This window comes from Hypanus sabinus, chromosome 8, assembly GCF_030144855.1.
Source record: "Hypanus sabinus isolate sHypSab1 chromosome 8, sHypSab1.hap1, whole genome shotgun sequence".
Lineage (NCBI taxonomy): Eukaryota > Metazoa > Chordata > Chondrichthyes > Myliobatiformes > Dasyatidae > Hypanus > Hypanus sabinus.
Window position 1 is genome coordinate 108,767,773 of NC_082713.1, and position 19,805 is coordinate 108,787,577.

The following is a 19,805-nucleotide window of genomic DNA, read 5'->3' on the forward strand; positions in this document are numbered from 1 at the left end:
ATCTTGTCTTGTCCAAATGGCCAGAAGTATTCAATAGGTTCAGTAGGTTCAGTTTAATGTCAGAGAAATGTATACAATATACATCCTGAAATTCTTTTTCTTCACAAACATCCCCAAAAACAGAGGAGTGTCCTAAAGAATGAATGACGGTTAAATGTTGAACCCTGAAGCCCTCCCACAGCTCCCCCCTCCCATGCATAAGCAGCAACAAAGCGATGGCACCCACCGGCACAAAAACCATCTGCACCCTTAACCGAGCACTCAAGCGTGCAGCAAAGCATCAATAAAGATACAGACTTACAGTACCCTAAAGACTACTCGTTCATCCAGTAATTCGACATACCACAGGCTCTCTCTCTTCTTTAGCACAAATAGAAGAACTAACTAATTGTAAAATTTTCTCCCACTGCTCAGTGGGTATAAGACAATGAAGTTCTTTTTCCCATTCCTTAATTTTTTCTGATACTTCTGGCTGTATTTTCATGATCATATTATAAATGATGGCTACTAAACCCTTCTGGCAAGGATTCAGAGCTAAAATTTTTTCCGTAATATCCATTGGACATAATTTCGGAAAAACTAACATATTATTCAAGGAACTTCTAATTTGCAAGTACCAAAAAAAAAGAGTTTTAGGCAAATTATATTTATTAGATAGCTGTTCAAAGGACACAAAATTGTTGTCTAAAAATAGATCACGAAAACATGTTATATCTTTTGTTTTCCATAATACAAAGGCTTGATCCATAAAAGAGGGCTGAAAAAGAAGTTAGATATAATAGGGCTTGATAAGATAAACTTATTCAAGCCAAAGAATTTATGAAACTGAAACCATATTCGTAATGTATGTTTAACTATAGAATTAGTTATTTGTTTATTCAATTTAGATAAAGCAAAAGGAAGCGAAGATCCTAAAATAGAAAACAATGAAAAGTCTTGTACAGATTTACATTCCAAATTTACCCATTGTGGGCAAGATGCTATGATCGATTCTTGTGTCCAAAATATTAAATATGGAATATTAACTGCCCAATAGTAAAATCTCAGGTTTGGTAAAGCCAAACCACCCTCTTTCTTAGGCTTCTGTAAATATTTTTTACTTAATCTAGGATTTTTATTCTGCCACACATACAGGGATATCTTGGAGTCAATAATATCGAAAAAGGATTTAGGAATAAAAGTTGGTAATGCTTGGAATAAATATAGAAATTTGGGTAATACTATCATCTTAATAGCATTAATTCGACCAACCAATGACAAAGATAATGGGGACCACCTGGTAACAAGTTGTTTGATTTGGTCAATTAAAGGTAAAAAATTAACTTTAAATAAATCCTTATGTTTCTTGGTAATTTTAATACCCAAATAAGTAAAATGATCTGTGGCAACTTTAAATGGTAAGTGTTTATAAATTGGAACTTGCATATTTAATGGAAATAATTCACTCTTATTAAAATTCAGTTTGTAACCAGAAAAGCTACTAAACTGAGCTAGCAAGGATGAAATAGCAGGAATTGATCTCTCAGGGTCAGATATGTATTGTAACAAATCATCAGCATATAATGATAACTTATAAGTCCCTTCCCCACGGGTAATACCAAAAATATTAGGTGATTCACGAATGGCAACGGCTAAAGGTTCCAAAGCAATGTCAAATAATAGATGACTTAAAGGACAGCCTTGCCTCGTACCAGGGGATAACTGAAAAAAAGGAGATCTCTGATTATTGGTAAGAACCGAAGCCAAAGGTTTATAATATATTAATTTAATCCATGATATAAATTTCAAACTAAAATCAAAATTCTGCAATGTATTAAATAAATATGGCCATTCAACTCTATCGAACGCTTTTTCAGCATCTAAGGAAATGACACATTCTGGTATTCTAGATGAAGAAGTATAAATTATATTAATTAATTTTGTGATGTTAAAAGATGAATAACGGTTTTTAATAAATCCAGTCTGGTCTTCAGAGATAATTTGAGGTAATATATTTTCTAATCTAGTGGCCAAAATTTTGGTAAAATTTTAGAATCCGTATTCAGCACGGATATAGGCCGATAGGATGCACATTCAGTGGGGTCTTTTTTAAGAATTAGAGAAATGGAGACATCATAAAAAGATTGTGGTAATTTACCTACAGTTAACGCATCTTTAAAAATCTTACAAAACCAAGGAGAGAGTATAGAAGAAAAGGATTTAAAAAATTCAGCAGTATAACCATCCGGACCAGGGGCTTTACCTGAATTCATTGGAAAAAATAGCCTCTTTTATTTCAGTTTCCATAATAGGTGCGTCTAGAAGTACACTATCTTATGTTGTTAATTTTGGGATATTCAGTTTTCTTAAGAATTCATCCATTAATGAAGAATCCTCAACAAATTCTGATTGATATAAAGAATTATAAAAATCTTGAAAGGCTTTATTTTTCTCTTTATGATCAATTGTCAAAGTGCCATCTCGTTTACGAATCTTAGTGATTTTTTGTCTAACCGAAGCAGTTTTCAATTGATTAGCCAATAATTTGCCAGATTTATCTCCATGTACATAAAAATGGGTTCTAGATTTAATTAACTGATTTTCAATCGAAGAGGATAATAACAAACTATCAAACACGAGGAAATCTGCTGATGCTGGAAATTCAAACAACAACACACACAAAATGTTGGTGGAACACAGCAGGCCAGGCAGCTTCTATAAGGAGAAGACCCTTCATCAGGACATAACAAACTATGCACCATTTGAAGTTCAACTCTCTCTTTATAAAGTTCTTTACTGGGGGTCACTGAATAAATCTTATCAATTTCTTTAATCTTATCGACCAATGTTAATATTTCAGTATTAGTTCGTTTCCTAACTCCAGCAGAGTATGAAATAATCTGTCTGCAAATAAATGCTTTGAAAGTGTACCATAATGTTCCACTATAGATCTCTTCTGTAGAATTTGTTGACAAAAACCAAATCAGTTTGTTGTTTAATGAAGTTAAGAAAGTCTGAGTCCTGCAGTAGAGTTGAACCTCCAAGATTTAGCATTGGAAGATGAATCCATTGTCTTAATTGATAGCTTCAAATGTGCATGGTCAGAAATGGTAATAGAATCATATTTACAATCAATAACCTCTAAGTAAATGATCAATAAAGAAGTAGTCAATTCTTGAATAATTATGATAAACATGAGAAAAGTATGAAAATTCTTTATCGTTGGGGTGTATGAATTGCCAAATTTCAGAAATTCCAGAATCAACCATAAAGGAATTAATAAGAGAGGCAGATTTATTGGGAAGAGCTTGGGTGGGCTTAGATCTATCCATCGAAGGATTTAAGCAACAGTTAAAATCCCCACCCATTATCAACATGTACTCATTTAATTTAGGAAAGGATGTAAATAAACACTTAAAAAATTCAGGACAGTCAGGGTTTGGAGCATAAACATTAACTAAAACAACTTTTTGATTTAAAAAGTGAACCAGTGATAAGCAAAAATCTATGTTGTGGGTCCAAAATTGTTTCACAGTGTATGAAAGAGGTTGAAGAATCTGTAAAAATGGAAACGCCTCTTACTTTGGCTTGGGAATTCAAGTGATACTGTTGGCCTTCCCAAAACCTATAAAAAAATTGACTATCCACCTTCCTCACGAGTCTCTTGTACAAAGACAATATTAGCATTCATTCTGTGGAATACTTTGAATATTTTTTTCCGTTTGATCGGATGATTTAAACCATTAGTATTCCAAGAAACAAAATCAATAATCTTATCCATATTGCCAGTATTTATCGCATAAGGTTTAAAAAAAAAGATGAACTCATGAACCCGGAAGAAGGAAGTAAGGTCGAGGAAGAACCGGAAGTTATGACACTCCAACCATTCTTGTAGTTTCGAGTCAGCCCATGAAGTAGAACTAATCAAAAAGCAAGCAAAAAAAAAAGAATCCCCCTCCCCCACCCTCAAAACCCCAGGAAAAAAAGCCAGAAAGAGGCAAGCAGGCAAACTAATATTAACTTTACCCCCATGTCTCAAGACGGCAACTCAAACGAAAAAGTAAAAAAAAGACACAAACCACCCATATTTTTTAAAAAAGGGTTAGTATAACAAAGATTAAACTGTAAAATTAGTGTTTTATATATATAAGACAAAAGGATTAAAAGAAAAAAGAAAAAAAACTAAAACGTTAAAACCCAAGAATGGATAATATTGTATTAATATTTTAAAAGGAGGTCCTTAATCTTGTTCAGACACATCCAAACAGATGTGAAGTATCCAAGCACTAAGGTCTTATTGGAAAAAGAAATGACATTTTAGAAAAAAGTTTTTTTTTAAAAAAAAACCTTAATATTTAAGTGTTAAAGATATTAGAAAGTGTATATAAACTTAAAAAAAACTAATGAGTTACTTTCAAAACTATAACAGAATAATAATATAAAAAGAACAAAATCAGAATAAACCAAAAAAAAGGACCTTTACTTAAGTGTGTATATAAAAAAAATACACTATCAGCCATCAAGTAAGAATCATCAAATTATAAAAGGTCGGAATCTATAGACTAATTATTAGCATAATGAAAAAAGTTAATACAAATAGTAAAAATACAATACATTAGTCAACTCGTAGTGAAAAAAGTACTATTATTCAAGGAATCTTTGAGCATCTGCTGGAGATTTAAACAACCGACAAGTCTCATCTTTTGAGAGTAACTCACAATTGTGCTGGAAATAACAGCGCTTGTTTGTAGCCTTTCTGAATTTCCGACATAACCGATTTAAAAGCCATTCTTGCCCTCAAAACTTCGGGACTGTAGTCTTGCAGAATACGAAATTTGAAATTTTGAAAGCTGATCATACCCTTTTCCCGGGCAGCCGGAATCAGACATTCTTTAGTATGAGGATAATGAATCCAGAGAATCACTGGTCATGGTTTCGTACCTGGAGCTGGTTGAAAACGAGAAATGCAATGTGCACAGTCGATTATTGGAGGGGTATCCAGAACTTCTGAGCTGAAGACGTCCATTAAAAATTTAGAGAAAAATACAGTCAGATCACCGTTCTCAAAATTTTCCGGAAGCCCAATTATCCGGAGATTTTGTCTTTGAGACCGGTTTTCAAGATCAGTAATTTTAGATTTATAACGATCCGGCTGTTGAGAAGTTGAAGATTGACATTGTTCCAGAGTTTCAATTTTGCGATCTCTCTGGCGAGCGGCGTCTTTGAGAGCTAAAATTCTTGCTTCTTGTTGTTGAGAATCCGGTGTAAGTGATTGAAGTTTTGCATTGACTGTCTTTAAAATTTTATCGAGCATAGAAAGCTTTGGGGTTAGTTTATTCTCCAGTTTTTCAAGTCTCTCGTCCATAAGTTTCGCAATTGCTTCCAAAATTAACGGTTCTTTCGCCAGTTTCAATTCCTTAGTTTCTCATGGTTTAGACATTTTAACGAGTTGGAAAATAATTCGAACAGTTGAAAAAAATTTCATAATAATCAATCCCTTTAGAATAGGTATAGACAGGTCAATTAAGGGGTGATTGTAGGTAGAAAAAAATAAAAGGATTGGAGCGAAGCCTAAAACAGTCTCACTCCATAAGCGCCATCTTGAGACCTCCCCTCTGTACTCTTTCAAACTTATTTACATCTTTCTTGTAGGTAGGTGACCAAAAATGCACACAATACTCCAAGTTGGACCTCACCAGTGTATTGTAAACTTCAACATAACATTCCATCTCTTGTACCCAGTACTTTGATTTATGAAATCCAATGTGTGTAAACTTTTCTTTATGACCCTACTTACCCATGATGCCACTCTCAATGTATTATGGACCTGTATTCCCAGATCCCTTTGTTCTATCAGACTCCTCAGTGTTCTACCATTCACTGTGTAAGACGTACCCTGGTTGGTCCTTTGTCTGCATTAAATTTCATCTACCATTTTCAGTCCATTTTCCAGTTGGTCTAGATCTCCCTGCAAGTCATGATAGCCTTCCTCGCTGTCCACTGCACCCCAAATCATGGTGTCATCCACAAATTTGCTGATCCAGTTAACCACATTATCTTCTGGATCATTGATATAGATGACAAACAGCAATGGACCCAGCACTGATTCCTGTGACACTCCACTAGTCATAGGCCTCCAGTCAGAGAGGCAACCATGTACTACCACTCTCTGGTTTCTCCCGCAAAGCCAATGTCTAATTCCATTTGCATTTTCATCTTGAAATCCGAACGACTGAGCCTTCTTGACCTACTTCCCATTTGACCTTGTCATAGTGCTTATTAATGTCTATGTAGGCAACATCCACTCCTTTCAACAACTTTCCTGGTAACTTCCTTGAAAAACTCTTAAGGTTGGTTAAACATGTCTTATCACGCACAAAACTATGTTGACTATCCCTGATCAGTCCCTGTCCATCCAAGTACTTGTATATCTGGTCTCTTTGAATACCATCCGATAACTTTCTCATTACTGATGTCAGGCTCACCTGTCAATAATTTCCTGGCATACTTTTAGTCTGTCTTAAACAATGGAGCAATGTCAGCTATCCTCCAATCCTCTAGCACCTTGCCCATGGCTAAGGATATTTTAATTATCTCTGCTCATACCCCTGCAATTTCAACACTTGTCTTCCAAGGAACACGTTATTAGGCCCTGGGGACTTTTTCGCCCAAATTTGCTTCAAGACAGCAAACAACCTCCTGTAATCTGCATAGGATCCATGAAGTTGATGCTACTTAGCCTAGCTTCTATAGACTCTGTCTGTCTCCTGAGTAAAAACAGATGCAAATTGTATTTAAGGTCTCCCCATCTCTTATGACTCCATACATGGAATACTATTCTGAACTTCCAGAGGACAAATTCTGTCCCTTGCAATCGTTTGCTCTCAGCGTATCTGTAGGATCCCTTGGGATTTTCCTTCACCTTGTCTTCTAGGGGAACCTCATGCCTTCTTTTAGATATCTTGATTTTGTATGTGTATTCTTGCATTTCTTATCCTCTTTAAGCACCCAATTTGTTCCAACCTGCCTATATTTGCCATGCACTTTTTTTTTCTTAACCAGGGCCTCAAAATCTTTTCAAAACTAAGGTTCCTTTCATCTGTTACCTTTACCTTTTATTCTGAAAGACACATGCAGTCGGCCCTCCTTATCCGCAGGTTCCGCATGCGCGGATTCAACCAACGGTGGATCGGGAAAACCTGGAAGTTCTCTCTACAGCATTTTTTGTTTGAGCATGTACAGGCTTTTTTCTTGTCATTATTCCCTAAAAAAAAATACAGTATTGTCTGACTATAGCCTAATGCTTTTCCAATGATCAATGGCGTTTCACCTCTTTCCGATCGCTTTATTATTTCCACTTTATTTTCAATCATGATCGTTCTCCGGAGCAGAAACACTGCGGACAGCGGGTCCTAAAGTCCACCAACTTAAGCATACACATTCTCTGGTATCCGCGGGGGGTCCCGGAACCAATCCCCTGCAGATAAGGAGGGTCGACATGCTTTGAGCTCTCAAAATTTCACTTTTGAAGGCCTCTCACTTACCAAGTACACTTTTTGCTAGAAAGCAGCCTCACTCCAATTTAGAATCTCAACCTGCAGACCAGACCTGTTTTTTTGCATATTTACTTTGAAACTAATGGCACTGTGATCACGAGGTGCCAAGTTTTTTTTCCCCCCTTAGACAAATTAATTTAGCTTGCCCTGTCTCATTCCCTAATAGTAGATTAAGTATAGTACACTCGTATTGGGGCTTCTATGAAAACTTTCCTGAACACATTTGACAAACTCTATCCCATCTAATCCTTTTACAGTATGTGTGTCCCAGTCAATACATGAAAAGTTAAAGTCACCGACTGTAACAACCTTATGTTTCTTGCAACTGTCTGCGATCTTTTTACAAATTTGTTCCTCTAAATTCCCAGGACTGTTGATTGGTCTGTAATATAGCCACATTAACATGGACATGCCTTCCTTATTGCTCAGTTCCACCCATAACACCTCACTAGACTAAGTTCTCCAGTCTGTCCAGACATTTTTCCAACAATAAAACCATCCTTACCACTCAGTCACATCTAAAACAACTGAACCCCAGAATATTGAGCTGCCAGTCCTACCCCTTCTACAACCTAATCTTATTAATGGCTGCAGTATCACTTCATGTGTTGATCCATACCTTGAGCTCACCTCCCTTTCCTACGATATTTCTTACATTGAAGTATATACCACTCAGGATATTAGTCACACCATGCTCAACCTTTTGGTTCCTGACTTTGTCAGAGCTCTTCACAACATGTCTCCACAACCTCTCTACTAACTGTTCTGGCAGTCTGGTTTTCTACCCCCCTGCAACTCTAAACCCCACCGTGTGATACTAACAAACCTTCCTGCTAGGATATTAGCCCCCTCCAGTTCAGATGCGAACCAGCTCTTCTGTACAGATCCCACCTTCCTGGGAAGAGAGTCCAATGATCCAATAATCTTTGCTCTCCCTCCTACAGTAACTCCTTGACCATGTGTTAAACTGTATGATCTTCCTACTTCTGGCCTCGCTAGCACATGGCATTGGGTAGCAATCCTGAGATCACAGCCCTGAAGGTCCTGCCCTTTACTTTAGCACCTAACTCCCCAAACTCCCTTTGTAAAACCTTGTCTTTCTTCCCCCATGTCATTGGGATCTACATGAACCACTCTCCCACTTATGAATGCTGAGTAATCAATTTGAAATGTCTCGCACCCTGGCACCTGAGAGGCAGCATATCATCCATGAATCTCATTCTCGTCCACACAACCTCCTTTCTGTTCCCCCAAACTGACAAATCCACTGTCACCACAGCTTGCCTTTTCACCCACCTTACCTTCTGAGTCACAGAGTCAAACTCAATGCCAAAGACTTGACAGCTGCGACTTTCCTCTGCTAGGTCATCTTCCAACCCCCCCGCACCAAACCGTATCCAAAATGTTGTTGAGGGTACTCTGCACTGGCTGTTTAACCAGTTTCTCCTTCCTGACTGTCAATAATTTCCTGTGTCCTGCACCTTGGATGTAACTACCTCTCACTCTCTCAGCCTTACGAATGATCCAGAGTTCATCCTGTCCAGCTCCAACTCCTTAATGCAGATTGTTAGAAGCTTCAGCTGGATGTACTTCTCACAGTTTTAGTTGTCAGGGACACTGTAGATCTCCCTTCCTTCCCACATCCCGCAAGGGGAGCAGTCAACTGTCCTGTCTGACAGCCCCACTGTTCAAAGCAAATATAAAGAAGGAAGAACAATAAACTGTGTGTTTTTTGGGGGGAGGGTGGGGGGGGGGGAACAATAATCCAGTAGTTAACTTCATAGATTTTCATTCCAGATTTATTAAGTTAACTGGTTATTCTGCTTTAAAGCCTTCCATATGTTCTCCAGATACATGAAGAAAGATTTTGCCAGGATCATCAGGCAGGAAATCAAAATTGGGAATAATAGGAGAAAATGTGTGTTCTCAGTATGTGAGATAACATCTAATGAAAGATCATCAACTGCTAATGTTAATCTCCTTTACCACAGATGTTACTTCTCTTGCAAGAATATTCCCATTATCTTTCAGATTTCCAGCATCTGCAGATTTTAACTTAGAAGTAGGCTATGCAATCCTGTGCAAAAGTCTTAAGCACCCTAGATTTTTTAGATAAATTCTGTTTTAGATGTTTATATTTTGTCTTCTCCATTAGTGTGCTAGTAGAGGTAAGAGCAAATTTTAGATATCCAAACATTCTTTTTTTCAAAAATTTTAATGTTACAGTGAAATTTTTGTATTTTGTTCTATAAAGTAATATTTAGAAGACCAGTTATCAAATAAAATATGATTTTGTTGGTGTATAACTCAGTGCATAAATAAATAAATAAAGATGACTGGTTCTAATACCAATTATCAAGTCAAGTCAAGTCACTTTTATTGTCATTTCGACCATAACTGCTGGTACAGTACATAGTAAAAATGAGACAATGTTTTTCAGGACCATGGTGTTACATGACACAGTACAAAAACTAGACTGAACTACGTAAAAATAAAACAACAGAGAGTTGAATGAACTAAACTGGTTAACTGAAACAGGTGTAGGAGGAATCAGACTGGGTGAAGAACAACTAAAAGGTGAGCATGTGGCCAATGTGACAGTTTAACTCTCAAATCTTCAATTCTTATACCATGGAAGAGTGAGCATAGCAACAAAAGTTGTCATCCAGTATCAGCAAGTTCACTCCCCAAGCAGAATTTTGCGGCAAACAGGAGCTTCAAGATCAGCTATCCAAGCTCTTCTGAAGAAACACAAAGAAACAGGCAATTGTTGAGGAACACAGTGGTCAGCCACAAAAACTGAGTGCAGCAGATGAGAGATACATCAAATTGATTTCCCTTCTAAATCAGAAGATGTCCATCACTACTATCAGCTCTGAACTCTCAGAAACCACTGAAAGCCAAATATACTCTTCTACAGTCCAGAGTAGTCTTGTAGAAGTTGTCTTCATGGAAAAGTTGCTACTGAAAAGCCACTCCTCCCAAGTGGAAACAAAACCAAGGGATTCACCTACGCAGAAAAACACAAGGTCCGGGATGCTGAACAATGGCAGTACGTACACTGGACTGAATAGTCAAATTTTGAAATTTTTGGCTCAAACAAGGGGCACTTTAACCACAGAAGAGCTGGAGAGTGCTACGTGGATGAGCGTCTGCAACTAACAGTGAAGGATGGTGGAGGTTCCCTGCAAGTTTGCGGCTGCAGTTCTGCAAATGGAGTTAGTAATCTGGTTAGAATTTATGGAATCCTCAATCTTGATAAGTAAAAGCAGGTTCTCATCCATTGTGTAATGACATTAGGGGGGTGTCTGATCAGTCCCAACTTTATTTTGCAACAGATCAATGACCCTAAACACATGATCATGGTCATGATCTATCTTCAGCGAAAAGACCAAAGTGGGGGGAGAGAGGTTGTCTGTAACAGATGGCATGGCCTCCATAGAGCCCTGATCTCAACATCATCAATGTTGTCTGGGATTAGCTGGGGAGACAAGAAAACGAGACAGCCAAAATCTGCAGAACAACTGTGGCATGTTCTCCAAAATGCTTGGAATAAACTACAGGCTGATTTTTCTCATAAAGCTACATGCCAGAGTAGCTAAGAGAATTTTGAAGGCAAAGGGTCACAGCAAATATTGATATGATTTATTTTTTTACTATTTACTGCTCTTTATAGTAAATTTTTTGATGTTCAGAAACTTTCATTATTTTTGAAACCATCTTTGTTTCCCAGATTTTTTTCCTACATGTGCCTTAAGACTTTTGCACAGTACTCTATATGGTCATTCAAGTGAGTTCTGCAATTTAATAACATCTTCACTAAGCCTAGATCTCATCCATTTTATTAATCAAACCACCATTTCACCTCTTGGCTTTTGTTCTTTCAATCTCTATCTTCTGTGTTTCACTGTGATCAACTGTCCTACTCAGGAACTTAGTGGGGGAAATAAACTGTTGATATTTCAGATCAAAACCCTGCATCAGGATTTATTCCCATATCTGTAGTGTCTTGTGTTGGTATTCTTTTCTGCCGCAAGAGCTCCTTATTCATGAATCATTCTGTTACTGAGATTCCAAGACGAATGGTGAGACCGGACCTAGAATATTGTGTGCAGTTTTGGTCCCCTAATCTGAGGAAAGACCTTCTTGCCATAGAGGGAGTACAGAGAAGGTTTACCAGTTTGATTCCTGGGATGGCAGGACTTTCATATGGAGAAAGACTGGATCGACTAGGCTTATACTCACTGGAATTTAGAAGATTGAGGGGGGATCTTATTGAAACATATAAAATTCTAAATGGATTGGACAGGCTAGATGCAGGAAGATTGTTTCCGATGTTGGGGAAGTCCAGAACGAGGGGTCACAGTTTAAGGATAAAGGGGAAGCCTTTTAGGACTGAGATGAGGAAAAACTTCTTCACACAGAGAGTGGTGAATCTGTGGAATTCTCTGCCACAGGAAACAGTTGAGGCCGGTTCATTGGCTATACTTAAGAGGAAGTTAGATATGGCCCTTGTGGCTAAAGGGATCAGGGAGTATGGAGAGAAAGCAGGTACAGGGTTCTGAGTTGGATGATCAGCCATGATCATACTGAATGGTGGTGCAGGCTCGAGGGGTTGAATGGCCTACTCCTGCACCTATTTTCTATGTTTCTAATGTGTCTGCTTGTTTAGAGACCAAAATTGCGCACAGTGCTTTAACTGTGATCTATCCAAATCTTTTGCTACCTCAGGGCTACCTTGACTTGGTTCTCCAACCCCTTTGTGGTCTACCTCAGCACTGAAGACCCAGTGGGTCAGATATATTTTTTTGTGCTTAACACTCAATTATCCTTTGAGCTCAGGCTATGGAAAGTGGAACCTGGACACAAGTCATTTGGCAGTTAGATCATCTTTCATTTAATGCCACCTTTTTTCTTAACAAGTTTGTATGTTGTCCCTGTGACTATGGTGGTTTCCTCCCACATTCCAAAAATGTACTTGTTGGATTAGTGAGTTGTGGACATGCTATGTTGGCACTGGAAAGCATAGTGACACTTGAGGGCTGCTCCAATCACATCAAGTTCACGTTTGATTGTCATTCAACCATACGTAAGAATACAGCCAAGTGAAACAGTTCCTCCATGGCCAAGGCGCAAAATACAGTACCAGCAATCACGTGCATGACATAACATATCTACTTATATCACAGTCCATCCTCGGACTGTTGACCATTGATGCAAACTATACATTTCTCTGTATGTTTTGATGTATTTGTGACAAATAAAGCTAATCTTTCTTATTCTGAAAGTTGTATTTTCTTGGTGTGGATTAGGTGGCCAGGAGTTCCACATCTTTCTTGGGCTAAAGAAGTTTCTCCTGGATTGTTTCTCTTCTGAAATCATTTGTGACAGTCACCAGTATCATTAGTGACAATGCAGTTCTGATTTTGTCTTTTAAGTTATTAATGTTCCCTGTGTTGAACTGGGAACCTGGAATACAGCCACACAGATCCTATTGATACTGACACTGATAACTTGCAGAGGCTGGTTGACGAATCAGATCCACAGCAATTGCCAAAATGGTTAGAAAGCATCCCTTTCTACAGTAAAGTTTCTTGTATTGAGAGAATTTGCTTCTCTTAACAGAATCAACTCATGTTATCCTTTCGGTCAGCCAGCCAGCATGAAGTTATCAGGAGAATTTATGGAAGCAATTTTAAAAGGAAGTTCACTGAAAGGAGTTCAGTCCAAATCAGATTATCACATATTTGCTCAGTTCAAGAAAGTGACTGTTAAAGTTAAAAAAAAATACACACACACACGCACATTTCCAACCCCCCCCCCCCCCCAATATCGTCTCTTTTGTTCTTCTCCGTGGAAGCTACCTGACCTGCTGAGCTAAGCAACACTAACCAACATTTTGTGTGTGTCACTTTGGATTTCCAGCATCTGCAGAATTGCATGTTTATAATAACCTCACATTATTGTTCACGTTTTCCAGTTTGAAGCTGTGTGATTTTAATTATCAAAATGATTTTAATTATCAAAATCTGGGCCTTTAGATTTAACTGCAACATTATTTCTTCACACTCTGACATCACTTTTTAAAACTTGATTGCGGATCTTGGATTAATCTTTCTGTTTTGCTGAATATATTATTTCTGTATCTGATCTGATGATTGTGTTAATCTTTTAATTTTAAAGCTCTGGCTTGTAGTTCACAATTGCTAAGGTTTTCTTGTTTCTTTGAACAGGTTAATGTTTAGGATGTTCTTAAGAATCTTTGGAAAATTAGATTATTAGCGTCAAGGTCAATAATGGATATCCTTAGTGTTGCTGAGTTCAGCAACACTTAACTAACATTTTGTGTGTGTAACTTTGGATTTCCAGCATCTGCTCTGCACTAGAGTGCAGGGTATAACCTAATCTGAGGGATGGGGAAAAATTTTCTTAAGTTACCTCGGCTCAAGGAATTGATGGATTTGTAGCTAAGTTTGTGGACGATGCTTTGGTAGGCAGAGGAGCAGGTGGTGTTGAGGAAGCAAGGAAACTGCAGAAGAATTTCGATAGATTAGGAGAATGGGCCAAGTCATTGAGTACATTTAGAGGTTGGTAGTTTCCTGATTAATCACTGCATCAAAGGTTACAGGGAAGAGGCAGAAGAATGGGGTGGAGAGAGAAAATAAGTCAACCATGATGGAATGGCAGAACAGATTCAATGGGCCAAGCAGCCTTATTGTGCACCTATGTCTTAGGGACAACTTGTATTATCAGGCTCAAAGACAGCTATCTCATTATTATATGACCACTGAACTTGAATAATAAGATGCTCTTGTCCTGTTCATCTACCTCGTTATGGTTTGCACCTTATTATCTGCCTGCATCTCATTTCTCTGTAGAACTTTGTTCTGCATTCTATTATTATTTCACCTTGTATTACCTCAGTGTATTAATCTGTATGGATGACGTGCAAAATGAAGTTTTCCACTGTGTCAATAAATGTGACAATTATAAACCAGCAATATTAAACCTGATTCTGATTCATTTTACCAAACAATTGACTTTCAGAGGCAAGAAAGGAAAGCTGATCGGTCATTGCTGGAGATGGAGAAAAGGGTAAGCTTCAATTAAATGTACTACATTCATAATGAGGACCTGTTCGAATATAAGTGATAATTTTAAAGAAATTAAACTTGTGAAGCTATTTTCATTAATTTTGTTAATTATTGAATTGGACAGCAATGTTTTAGCAACTACTCGAGTTTCTGACTTAAGTATCCAATTTGGAAACTCTTCTGCCCAAATAGCTAAAATACTTCACCTGATTGTTTTAGGCAAATCCAAACAGCCCAAATCTTGTACTCCTATCATTGTTTTTCTTTTATGTACGAGACTGCTGTAAATCCTTATCAGATCTTGGGTTGATTAAACACCATATTACTCAACACTAAAACTTGAATTGGAACTGAAATTTAAAAACCTAAAATAAAAAACGGAGACTGCTGAAAATACTCAGCAGGTCAACCAGTGTGCACGTAGTAAAAGGGAATGGCATGGTAGTATAGTGGTCAGTATACACTTGATAGTGTCAGTGATCAGGGATTGGGGTTCAATCCCACTGCTGCCTGTAAGGAGTTGTTTGTTTTCCCTGTGACCACATAGGTTTCCTCCACGTTCCAAACAAAACGATGTACAGGTTAGTAAGTTGAGGTCATGGTTTGATGCGGGAAAGCCCTAACAGATGTTCAGATTGTGTTGGTCATTGATGCAAACTGTGCATTTCACTGTATGTTTGGATATTCATGAAACAAATAAAGCTCATCTTTACATTTCATTTCAGGTTAGTGGCCTATAAGAGTTTTTAGCATTCTTTTTATTGTATTTTATTAGCTCCTTGAATAGTAAGAAATAGCATAAGCCATGTGACAATATCTTCAAGGAAGAGTTAACATCAATTCAATGACAGGTGACCAAATGTTTGGTCAGAAATTTTTAGGAGCATTTTAAAGGAGAGTCGACATTCCAAATTACCCCTTGTAATTAGTTCAACATATCCAAGTTCAGAGAACCACCACATGAACATCATACATACATCTGAGGAACTGAGATGAATAATTATTTTCATGAAGGGGTATGAGGGTGTTATATTTCTGAAAGTGGTTTGAGAAATAAAAGGCTCAGAGTGACAATTTTCCATTATTTATCAGGAAAGAAGAGCACTGGAGAGGAAAATCGCTGAAATGGAGGAGGAGCTCAAGGTAAAGATCACTCCAGTGTTGTACAGATCTGTGGTTATAAAACTCCATTTAAATGGCAAAACCTATCTTTAAAATTATGGCATTCTTTTCAGAACAAGTAAAGTTGCTATTTTTACCTTTTGATGTGTAATGGTGCAGTAAATTGTTAATGACTGCACGCAAATAAAATTCAAGTGTTTAGATTAGTGAATGTTTTGCAAATGATTCATAGTGGAGTAACATTGGGGAATTTTTGCTAATAAGCTCAGGCTGCAAAGATCTAACTTAATTTGATGTGGAAGAACTCAGGCTTTAATAACCATTTGTAGATAAATTACTTACGTTGAAAAAATAATTCCTAGTTTAGCTACAACAATATGCGACATGAATTTATATTAATATGTCTGATATTGGAAAAGGAATTATATCATTGTTTTGACAAAATCTGGAGGCCCTCTTTTTTCCCCCTTGGTCCAGTTGCACATTTGGCAAAGACATGCCTTAAAATCAAATGAGCATATTTGTATAATTATGTTAAAGATTTCCCTTTCAATGGGTACATTGTGGGAGTGATTTACTTATACATAATGCAGTATTAAGTAGGGGTATAATTTCCTTGCACATGGTGTCCATGAACTGAGCCAGCTCCATCCTGGACACTAGCCTTTCCACCATTAAAACATATCTGCAGAAGGTGCTACCTCAAAAAGATGGCAACCATCATTAAGGAGCATTTTGAAGGACAGAAGAGTGGACATTACAAATTAGTCCTTGTAATCAGTTCAACACATCCAAATTTAGAGAATCACCACAAGAACATCATGCCTCATCACCCAGGATATGCCTTCTTCTCATTGCTACCTTCGAGGAAGTGGTACGGGAGCCTGAAGACACACACTCAAAATGTTTTAGGAACAGCTTCTTACCCTCTGCCATCAGATTTTTGGATGGACAATTAACCCATGTACTCTGCCTCAATGTTGTTTCTTTTTTTTTGCTCTTATTGCACTATTTTAATTTTAAAATATATTATTGTAATTTATAGTTTTTATTCTGCATCTATATACTGCTGCAAAACAATGAATTTTGTGATGTATGCTAGTGATTCTGATGACTAGATCATCTTACATTGACTATACCATGTCATGAATTTCATCGTCTTCCTTGATGGTACAGGGCTCTATTAAAAATATTTTATGTTTTGATGTTTGTTCAGTTTTAATGTTACTCTTTGTTATCCTGTGAAACCATTATCTTTATTTGCATGTTAAGTCTTGTTCTGCATTTTTGACTCTATTTGGGAGGAGAAGTGATTTTACATATGCATCTAATTCATAAACTCTCAGTTGGATATAGGTTGGGATTGAGGAAGCTCTTGTAGACTGTTCAGGGATACTGCTACTGTGCTTCAAGCAGCATGTCTGTACGCCTCCTCTTATTTACTGGATTACAATAGATTCAGCAATCTTTATTTTATCATTGCCTTCATTGGATATTATGTTTAGATTTTTCAGCAAGTGTTCCTGTCCTTTAAGTAGATGGCAACAGTTGTTTGCTTGTGGATATGTCACTGACATGCATTCTGTTCTTGATGGGAAGTTGTAAAGGCATAAACTTTTACTGGTCTGCTCAATTCTTTATTCAAAAACTCCCTATCTGACAACATTAAGACTCCAAGATACTTTCAGTGTTCAGTGGTTCTGCTGAGGTTGTGTCTGCTGATTTAGACTTTTCAGCAAGCGAGACACAGTTTTCCAGCATTTGACAAGTTGTTCTCTCTTTGAATCTTGTTTTCCAGTGAGATTCCTCATTCTGTCATCGCAGACCACCCGTGCTTGTAATCTCACTGGATCTTTCTTCTTCTCAGGAATCAATGTAGAGACTAAGGTTGAAATATCCTTACCTGTGTGTAGAGCTCAGAACTGGTCAATGCTCCATGTTTGTTCTTAAAAGTCCTGTGTAAATCCAGCAAAGCTTTTGTACTCCTATTCCTTCTCAATGAGGTATAGAATTCTGTTTGTTTTCCTTTTACTTATGTATCTTCATTGAGATCTTTTCATGTTTGTGCCAGCTATTCATCACAATCTTTAATTAGTCAGCTTAGCTCTAATCATTTGTCCATGTGATTAGGGTTTGCTGCTGATGTACCCCTATGTGAAAATGAAAGTTGGTCATTCATTCCTTTAGAATATACACTCAGTGACCACTTTATTAGGTACAAGAGCGAAATGTGTTGTGCATTCAAAGATATTCTTCTACATACCACTATTGTAACGCGTGATTATTTGACTTGCTGTCAGCTTGAACTAGTCTGGCCATCCTCCTCCAGCCTCTGTCATTAACAAGGTCACAGAACTGCTGTTCACTGGATGTTTTTATGTTCTTGCACATTCTCAGTAAACTGACTTGTGCATGAAAATCAGAGGAGATAGTTTTTGAGATACTCAAACCATCCTGTTTGGTATCAACAATCATTCCATGGTCAGTGTGACTTAGATCACATTTCTTCCCCAGTCCGATGTTTTGTCTGGGAAACAAGTCTTGCAGACATGAACATTTTAGCATGCAGACATGACAGCTTTTATCAATTGAATTGCTGCCATATGATTGGTCAGTTAGTAGGTACATCTGCTCATTAATGCAAATAACTGGCCACTGAGAATAGAACAGTACAGGTTCAGATTCATCACATGTTCATCAAAGCAGACAGTGAAATTCATTGTTTGCATGAACAAGCAACACAGCCCAAGGATGTGCTGGGGGCAGGCAGCAAATGTTGCCAAACATTCCAGCATCAACATAGCATGCCCACAATGTACAGTAGAACAACACAAGCAACAGAACAACAAAACAACAGCAGCAAAATAAGCCCCTTTTCCTCACTCCCACCCACTCAGTCACAGACCTCAGCCTCAAACCCCTGGGCAGACCACCTCCAGTGTCCTTAGCTCTCAGAGCTGCAGGCTCACAGTCACAAACTTGTCTTCTGGCTTTGGTTATGAATCCTGATCACAGTGTACCAATCTGGAAGAGGAGGAGATGCAGTGGAACCTTACAAATACCCTAATTGTGATCATCTCACTGCTAATAGTTAGAGATCTTTCCGGCCAGCTCAAGAAGAGGCCCTTCAACCCATCACGCATTGAGGATGATTCCAAACATTCTGTCTGCCTGCACAGCGTCCACTTACCTCTATTCCCTACCTGTTCGTGTATCTTTCTAAATACTACAATGTTTTGTTTCTGCCACATTCCAGGAACCTACCCCTGTTTTAAAAGAAACATTTACCTTACAAATCTCCTTTAAACTTCGCTCCTCTCACCCTGAATGTGTTCCCTCTAACTGTGAACCTGAACATAATGAATATAAACACACAAGATTAGCTTAAATCAATTCAGTTTTAGTTTGACTCTTGAGGGGACAATCTTATCATTATTATTAAGATACCTATTACAATGACTTACAGAAATCCTCTCAGCGATAAATCTTTCAATAGTATTTTTGTCAGTTCACTGCAAATAAGTAGTGGATTAGTGCAGTTAGTTTAACGTGACTATTTTCTCAAACTATATCTAATTGATAGCCTCACAATAATCTTCCATAACAGAGACACGTTGCACATTCAGTCTTTGTTTATGGTTTTCAGAAATTCTATTGTATTTCTTTAATTTCCTGTAAATGCCTGCAAGAAAATTAACCTCAAGGTGGTATATAGTAACATATACATAATTCGATAATAAGTTTACTTTGATCTTTGAGGATGTCAAAGTTTGATGACTTAAAATTGAGCCAATCCAAATGAAAATTCATCTCTCAATGTTTGTTTAAACCATCTGCCATCAGCATCTTCTGGCAAGGTAAGAGTGTGGTTATCAGTGACTGAAGCCAGAATCACCAAAAGAAAATTATCACTACAAAAACCATTAGGCATGTAGTTTTCTGAAGGCACTCTCCGCCCTTTAACACTTGAGTTCTTGCCTCGATCACTTTGCCTGAATTAGTTCTGCAGAAGCTTTGCAGCCCTCAGGGGTTGCACACTTTTCTTTCACACTTC

At 37.6% G+C, this 19,805-nt stretch overlaps 1 protein-coding gene across 4 annotated transcripts in view; it reads left to right on the forward strand.

Moving 5' to 3' along the window:
* The window catches only part of ppp1r12a (protein phosphatase 1, regulatory subunit 12A), a 238,941-nt gene that overhangs the window by 206,128 nt on the left and 13,008 nt on the right, over positions 1-19,805 (forward strand). For all 4 annotated transcript variants that reach the window (XM_059977568.1, XM_059977565.1, XM_059977566.1 and 1 more), the window contains 2 exons: positions 14,583-14,630; positions 15,722-15,772. In XM_059977568.1, coding sequence (XP_059833551.1) covers positions 14,583-14,630; positions 15,722-15,772 — 99 coding nt within the window. The remainder of the gene's footprint in view (positions 1-14,582; positions 14,631-15,721; positions 15,773-19,805) is intronic.